General features: G+C 41.9%; 2 protein-coding genes across 2 annotated transcripts in view; both read right to left on the bottom strand.

The window, feature by feature from the left end:
• Positions 1-2,651, bottom strand: part of melk (maternal embryonic leucine zipper kinase) — a 12,297-nt gene extending 9,646 nt beyond the window's left edge. Inside the window, exons 1-7 of the mRNA XM_060864607.1 lie at positions 2,484-2,651; positions 1,872-1,950; positions 1,687-1,772; positions 1,483-1,599; positions 1,221-1,364; positions 1,055-1,123; positions 695-787 (exon numbers count right to left, since the gene is read on the bottom strand). Of these exons, the coding sequence (XP_060720590.1) occupies positions 695-787; positions 1,055-1,123; positions 1,221-1,364; positions 1,483-1,599; positions 1,687-1,772; positions 1,872-1,935 (573 nt within the window). The 5' untranslated portion in view covers positions 1,936-1,950; positions 2,484-2,651. The remainder of the gene's footprint in view (positions 1-694; positions 788-1,054; positions 1,124-1,220; positions 1,365-1,482; positions 1,600-1,686; positions 1,773-1,871; positions 1,951-2,483) is intronic.
• A 2,506-nt stretch (positions 2,652-5,157) lies between these two features.
• LOC132861004 (thymosin beta-12-like) lies at positions 5,158-6,012 on the bottom strand. Its single transcript, XM_060892335.1, has 3 exons — positions 5,906-6,012; positions 5,701-5,820; positions 5,158-5,365 (listed from the first exon to the last, which is right to left on the bottom strand). Exons 2-3 carry the CDS (start codon positions 5,798-5,800, stop codon positions 5,334-5,336), a joined length of 132 nt encoding a protein of 43 aa, XP_060748318.1. The 5' UTR covers positions 5,801-5,820; positions 5,906-6,012; the 3' UTR covers positions 5,158-5,333.
• Positions 6,013-7,500: the final 1,488 nt, after the last annotated feature.

The following is a 7,500-nucleotide window of genomic DNA, read 5'->3' as shown; positions in this document are numbered from 1 at the left end:
TCTCTCACACACACACACTCTCCCTCTCTCACACACACACACTCTCCCTCTCTCACACACACACACTCTCCCTCTCTCACACACACACTCTCCCTCTCTCACACACACACTCTCCCTCTCTCACACACACACACTCTCCCTCTCTCACACACACACTCTCCCTCTCTCACACACACACTCTCCCTCTCTCACACACACACACACTCTCCCTCTCTCACACACACACACTCTCCCTCTCTCACACACACACACTCCCTCTCTCACACACACACACTCCCTCTCTCACACACACTCCCTCTCTCACACACACTCCCTCTCTCACACACACTCCCTCTCTCCCTCTCTCTCACACACACACACACTCTCCCTCTCTCACACACACACACTCTCCCTCTCTCACACACACACACTCTCCCTCTCTCACACACACACACTCTCCCTCTCTCACACACACACACTCTCCCTCTCTCACACACACACACTCTCCCTCTCTCACACACACACACTCTCCCTCTCTCACACACACACACTCTCCCTCTCTCACACACACACTCTCCCTCTCTCACACACACACACTCTCCCTCTCTCACACACACACTCTCCCTCTCTCACACACACACTCTCCCTCTCTCACACACACACACTCTCCCTCTCTCACACACACACACTCTCCCTCTCTCTCACACACACTCACCTCAGAACCGATGTACGATTTGCCCTGGATAAGTTCTGGGGCTGCGTAGGCGGGGCTTCCACAGCATGTCATAAGTTCATAACTCAGACCGCCCTACAGAAAAATATTATTACACAAGCGATTGGTCGATGATACAATTTTTAACTCTGCAGCATTAAACAAAGGATAGAAAGGAAACAAAATGCTTGAGTGAACATCTACAAGCTAAGCTGCTAGCTATAGTATAAACTTGTCTTTCTTTATAGCTTCATTATCCTCATTATCTTCATATCTCTAACACAACGTAACTCACCAAAACTGGCACTCTAACGACAGCATTCACATCACATCGTACAGAAAAGACTAATGAGAAACACACACCTTCGGTTTGGCGCAGAGCCCAAAGTCGATCAGTTTCATATTGTGATCCTCATCAATCAGCAGGTTTTCCTGAAAAAAAAATGGGGGGGAAAAAATCAAACACATAATAGATTAATAACATTAACGTTACGTGAAGATGGTTTTAAAGATGGATTGGCTGGCATACGGGTTTGAGGTCACGGTGGGCGAAGCCTTGACTGTGGACGTAGGCCAGAGCTGAAACAATCTGACGGAAGAACACGCGAGTCTCCTCCTCTGAGAGACGGTCTTTGGCTACGATGTAATCAAACAGCTCTCCTCCAGGACAGTACTGAGATAAAGAGAGGGAAAGAGAGATGCACACACATACCCACAGACTGAAGGACCAGAAGACCTTTATTTCTTTACCATATACAGATCTTTTTAACAAACAATGCACACACACACACCTCAAGCACCATGTATATCTTGCTGGGTGTCTCAATGACGTGGTAAAGGCGACACACATGCTGATGACTGAGGTTCTTCATCGCTTCGATCTCCGTCTTCACACGAGGCAGGTCATCCTGCAAGGAGTTGTCACTTTTACACACGCACAATTCAGCGCGTTCAAAACAAACCACGAGGTACGTACGTCCTTGTTACCAACTCACCCCGAGAACTTTCTTCTCCATGATTTTGATGGCAACTTTCTCGCCTGTCAGTTTGTGTCTGCCGAGTTTGACTTTGGCGAAACCACCTGCAGAAGGACGAATATTCATATTTATTCACGGCGTCCAATGACGTTCCAAACCCACCACCCAAATACACACACATTCACACGAAGGATAAAAGGTACCTGATCCGATGGTTTCATAAACCTCATAGTATTTGAGGAGCTCCGAGGCATCGTCCACAGGCATGTTCTCACTTTTTACCTGCACCACACAAAAATGAAAATCCATCCTTATTTTTTTTAATCAATAATAAATTGATTATTCTAGTGATTCTAGTGCACACTGATATTTGTCTATAACTGGAGTCTATAACTTCTCTCAAAGGAGAAAATTGTTTAGCTGGTTCACTACGTGGACCTAGAGCACAAGGGGACATTTAAGAGTCAGTCTTTTGCTATGTAAATTTTTTTTATTATTATTATTATTATTTAGCCAGTTAAATGGAAAGGATATTCAAATCTACGAGTCGATTCAACACTCGATTCTGAGTATTAGGAGTCGATCAATACAATCCTAAGCATTGTTTCTTTACGGCTCGCGGTCTCAATAAAACCAAGCTAAATTGTCACGCCAAGTGTATTTTCTGTTTATAAATCGCCTGCGTTTAAAGCGATAAAAATCGATTTTAAATTCATGGAATCGACTCCAAAGATTCAGTGTCAACTCAACGCCTTTTACGCAGAGTCAAGGAATCAGAGAACCGACTCCATAAATCAACTTCTTTGTTTACTCACCTGTTAATTTCCTGAATTTAAATCCTTAACAACGTAATTTTCTGCATAAAAATAAACGCCGAAGCTTTATAAATATAAATATATATATATCGTGATATTAACTATCCAAATATCCAAACATTTTCCGTCCAACCCCAAACGCCAGAGAGATTTTTTTGAATTTGCCTCTCTGTCATGCGTCACTTCCGGTTTCCGCTTAAAATAAAAGTCACGCTTAGAAATAAAAGTCACGCTGAAAACAACGACCATAAATAAACACGACTGCATCAGTCTGACGTTGTAAACATTTATTTATTTATTAAAACAGTATGTAATCAGTAATAAACCTGATTTAATACATACAGAAATCCATAGTGGAATAACAAATGAATTACGCTCATGATGACTATTATCACTAGGACCTTTCCAAAACAATCAACGTTTCATTATAACTTTATTCATTATAATTTCACAAATATGATGAATTTTCTCTCAATTTTACAGCAAAATTTTTGTATTTTTGAAAGAACTTTTATTCTTGGACAGTTTAAAAAAACTGAACCATTAAACTAGCATCCATCCATCCATCCATTTTCAACCGCTTATCCGGGGCCGGGTCGCGGGGGCAGCAGTCTAAGCAGGGACGCCCAGACTTCCTTCTCCCCAGACACTTCCTCCAGCTCTTCCGGGGGAATACCGAGGCGTTCCCAGGCCAGCCGAGAGACATAGTCCCTCCAGCGTGTCCTAGGTCTTCCCCGGGGCCTCCTCCCGGTTGGACATGCCCGGAACACCTCCCCAGGGAGGCGTCCAGGAGGCATCCGAAACAGATGCCCGAGCCACCTTAGCTGACTCCTCTCGATGTGGAGGAGCAGCGGCTCTACTCTGAGCTCCTCCCGGGTGACCGAGCTCCTCACCTTGTCTCTAAGGGAGCGCCCAGCCACCTTGCGGAGGAAACTCATTTCGGCCGCCTGTATCCGGGATCTTGTCCTTTCGGTCATGACCCAAAGCTCATGACCATAGGTGAGGGTAGGAACGTAGATCGACTGGTAAATAGAGAGCTTCGCCTTGCGGCTCAGCTCCTTCTTCACCACAACAGACCGGTACATCGACCGCATCACTGCAGAAGATGCACCGATCCGCCTGTCGATCTCCCGCCCCATCCTTCCCTCACTCGTGAACAAGACCCCAAGATACTTAAACTCCTCCACCTGAGGCAGGAGCTCCCCACCAACCTGAAGGGGGCAAGCCATTAAACTAGCATGAAAGGTTAAATATAAATTAGAACAAAATACATTTAAATAGTTATTAAAAACTTTATTTTAGCATTTATAGAAGGAGTCTCTAGTGTCAGACACGTGTTTTATAGTAACTCAGACCCTCAGGACAAGAGTTTTGCCAGTCGTACTTTCAAGCGACTCGACATTGTGGGATCCCCCAAACTGAACAATGTTCTCAAACCTTTAGGACATGACAGAAGGGTGAGAGAAATTAAAGTAATAAAACCCCAAACACACTATTTTCTGGGGGGGTAAATGTGTGTGATATGCCCACAGATTATTACAATGCTAAATACTCAGGTTGGCTGTTGGTCAGCCTTGAACACTTTAAATAGGGATGTGATACTGTAGCTTAGTGGTGAAAGCGTTGGACTACTGATCAGAAGGTATAAAGTGATTATAACTTAACCCTCAATTGTGTAGTGGAATATATATTTTAAATTAGTCACACTGGACTCCACTTCCTGCCATGGAGGACATCCACAAGAAACGCTGTCTGCGTCGAGCTTGCAGCATTCTTAAGGACTCCTCTCATCCCGCCCATAGACTGTTCTCACCTCTACCCTCCGGCAGGCGTTTCAGGTGCCTCCAGACCAGGACTGGCTGACTAAAGAACAGCTTTTTTCCTAGAGCTGTCTCTTTATTGAACTCTGCCCCTCGCTGATCCTACTGTCCTTCATTCTACTGCCAACCTCCACCCACACACCTCATTATTGCACTAATGGACTGTCTACACAAAGAAACATGATCACATTTGCTCATTTGCACATTTCTCACCCCACAATTAGTTATTGCACTAATGGACTGTTAAATAAAACTATGCTCATTTGCACACTTGCACTTTTTTTGCATTGCTGCTCACCATTGCCTTACAGTACATTGTATATACTCACCTGATTTCTAATCATAGGAACAGAAATATATTATGTTCATAGTACATATCCTCCTGTATATTTTGGTTATAGTAATAATATTGTTTATAGCACACACCCTTCTGTAAATTTTAGTTTATAGTAAGACATCTGTATATTATATTCATAGAACATACTGTAAGTTACTGTTTATAGTAATAGCCATATATTTTGTTACAGCACATATCCTTCTGTAAATCTGTATATTTCTTCCTAGTACACACACTTCTGTAAATCACTCCATATTACCACTTATTTAAATCTTGTACAAACTGTATATCCTGCACTTGCTACTAGTGCACTCTGGTTAGACCTAAACTACAGTTCATTGTCTTGTACTTGTGTAATGACAATAAAGTTGAATCTAATAAGAGCATCACACAAATGGTATTTTTTTATTTTTAAATAAAATAACCTCACACAGTTGCACTGCTGTCTGTATCAGAGTGATGGAAAAATGAACACCCCAAGTACCCCAATACACCATAATGAAGAGGGACACAAGAACAGATTGCACATCCATAACTTTATTCCAAGTTCAATAACATGGCTTCAGGACCATCCATTAAACTTCAAAACTTGTTCCGAGAGCCCTGCTTGTTGAAAAACCATCTTTGCTCACGGTACAAGCTCAAAAACCCTCGTAGCTCAAACGCCTCCTTGGGACAAACAGGAGCAGGTTGTTATGAGTCGCTCTGCTTCTCCTGTTCAATTGCTACAAGAAAGGAAACAAAAAAAAGAAAACCACATCAATGTGAAGCCCAAGTGTTTAGCAAATAGTTAGCTGATGTGAACAAACTGCAAGTGAAATTTCATTTTTAAAAAAAAAAAAAAAAAAAAAAAAAAAAAAAAACACCCCACACACGAGCTCATGTTTGCTGATACACCAATACAGGTTCCCAACCCTGCTTCAGGTGTTGGTAGAATATCAAAAAACACCAGAAAGTGAAGCATCAGGGTTAAAAACCCAGGTACCATCATTAGCTTCTAGATCAAAGCTTACAAACTAAACCAAAAATCAGAGAACTAGACACGAACAAACCCCCTTACTCTCTTTGGTAGGGAGAGGGTTCTTCTCCTGAGTCACAGTCTTCTTCAGTTTGGACTTATCAAAGTGGGAGATCTCACTGATGTCAGGCTTGTCAGCCATCGTGCATGAAGCTGAACTTTCTGTAAAGACCAAAGAACACAATTTACTTCACACTCAACAGAATTGTGAACAATTGTGAACTGTGACAAGTCAAAAAATACTTACATGCTGAATTAAACCTAAAAACCAAAGCCAGAAACAAACACAGAGACCACAAAGACCCCCGAAGAAGCTGCTTTTTTATCTGAATTGAGCCAGATCCTGAAAAGCTCATCATCCAATCAAAAAGAGCTGTGCTAATTAGGGAAACGTTAATTACTGAACTCTCCTCATTAGTAACACGTGCTACAGAAACCTAGGATTTTGTAGCTAACCTGAATTAAATCACTTGGTCTATTATAATTATAACAAACTTTGGGTTAAAATCAGTCATCCAGACGGATCATAATGCTTCAAAACAACATGAAGGACACAAAATAAAACTCTTCATTATATTTTCACACGTGAACCGTAAATGCATGGATTCTTCCAGCAGAGGGCGACATTTCACAGCATATAAAAGGCAGCGCTTAGAAAAACAGATAAAAACGATAGAAACAAAACCTCCACCGTGATACACATTCATTATTCTAATATTCAACTATTTTCTCGTGTGTTTAGCAAGTCTGATTTGTTGCAAAGTGGATTATTTACCTCATTCCTGTAAGAAATTAGCGGTTGTGTTCGACACCGAGGCCCGACTCTGTTACTGCTAGCGAAGGATAATGCGACGAAAAAGACGAACGGTTCTCAAATATAAACGATAATCATCAGGGTTCGAGGTTGGCTCTTAAAAACAAATTCTTTCTCTCTTTAGCTAGAGCAATGCAGCAGCGCTTTAGCAGTTAAACAGTGTTGTGGGTAACGTAGGAAATGTAACAGGCCTTTTCAAGGAACCACAAAAATTCAGAATTTGGTAACAAAAGTCTTAAAATTCTGTGCACTATTATATCAGACTTGCAAATATTATGAACAGCAGATATGTTAATCCCTCTCCACTGCTTCTCTCTTTCTACCCATCCCGAGGCATCCAGAAATTGTACCAGCTCTGATCGTCTTCCGTGCGATGAAGATTTTGGACCACTGAGACGAGGCCGACTCAGCGAATCCTGAGGCATCTAGAGCTCTACCAGCTACACTTAGACTCTGCTATACTAAAAAGATGTGAACTCCATGTGATCTTTTGCGTCTATACAACATTTATCAGACTGTATATTTATAATCACACCCTCCAGTGTCACCCATATGAGGATGAGGTTCCCCTTTGAGTCTGGTTCCTCTCAAGGTTCCTTCCTTTACCATCTAAGGGAGTTTTTCCTTGCCACTGCTGCCTGAGTCACCTCAGACTTGCTCATTGGGGATAAATACACATACATATTGTGAACTAAATCTATCTAATATTAATCTTGAATTTTGTATTCTATTAATCTTTATATTATTTTTTATAATAACCTTCTGTTCTATGTTTATGTTCTGTAAAGCCGCTTTGAGACGATGTCAATTGTTAAAAGTGTTATACAAATAAACTTGAATTGAATTGAATTGAAAATTCACTCTCATTCACTCATTCATTCATCTTCTACCGCTTATCCGAACTACCTCGGGTCACGGGGAGCCTGTGCCTATCTCAGGCGTCATCGGGCATCAAGGCAGGATACACCCTGGACGGAGTGCCAACCCATCACAGGGCACACACACACACACACACACACACACACACA

Source organism: Tachysurus vachellii, chromosome 2 (genome assembly GCF_030014155.1).
Source record: "Tachysurus vachellii isolate PV-2020 chromosome 2, HZAU_Pvac_v1, whole genome shotgun sequence".
NCBI classification, from domain to species: domain Eukaryota; kingdom Metazoa; phylum Chordata; class Actinopteri; order Siluriformes; family Bagridae; genus Tachysurus; species Tachysurus vachellii.
This window is presented reverse-complemented; position numbering and strand designations above follow the sequence as displayed.

Coding starts and splice junctions, on each gene's coding strand:
- LOC132861004 (XM_060892335.1), bottom strand. CDS start 5,800: ATGGCTGACAAGCCTGACATCAGTGAGATCTCCCACTTTGATAAGTCC. Junction 5,366..5,700: donor CCCTCTCCCTACCAAAGAGA/GTAAGGGGGTTT, acceptor CCTTTCTTGTAG/CAATTGAACAGGAGAAGCAG.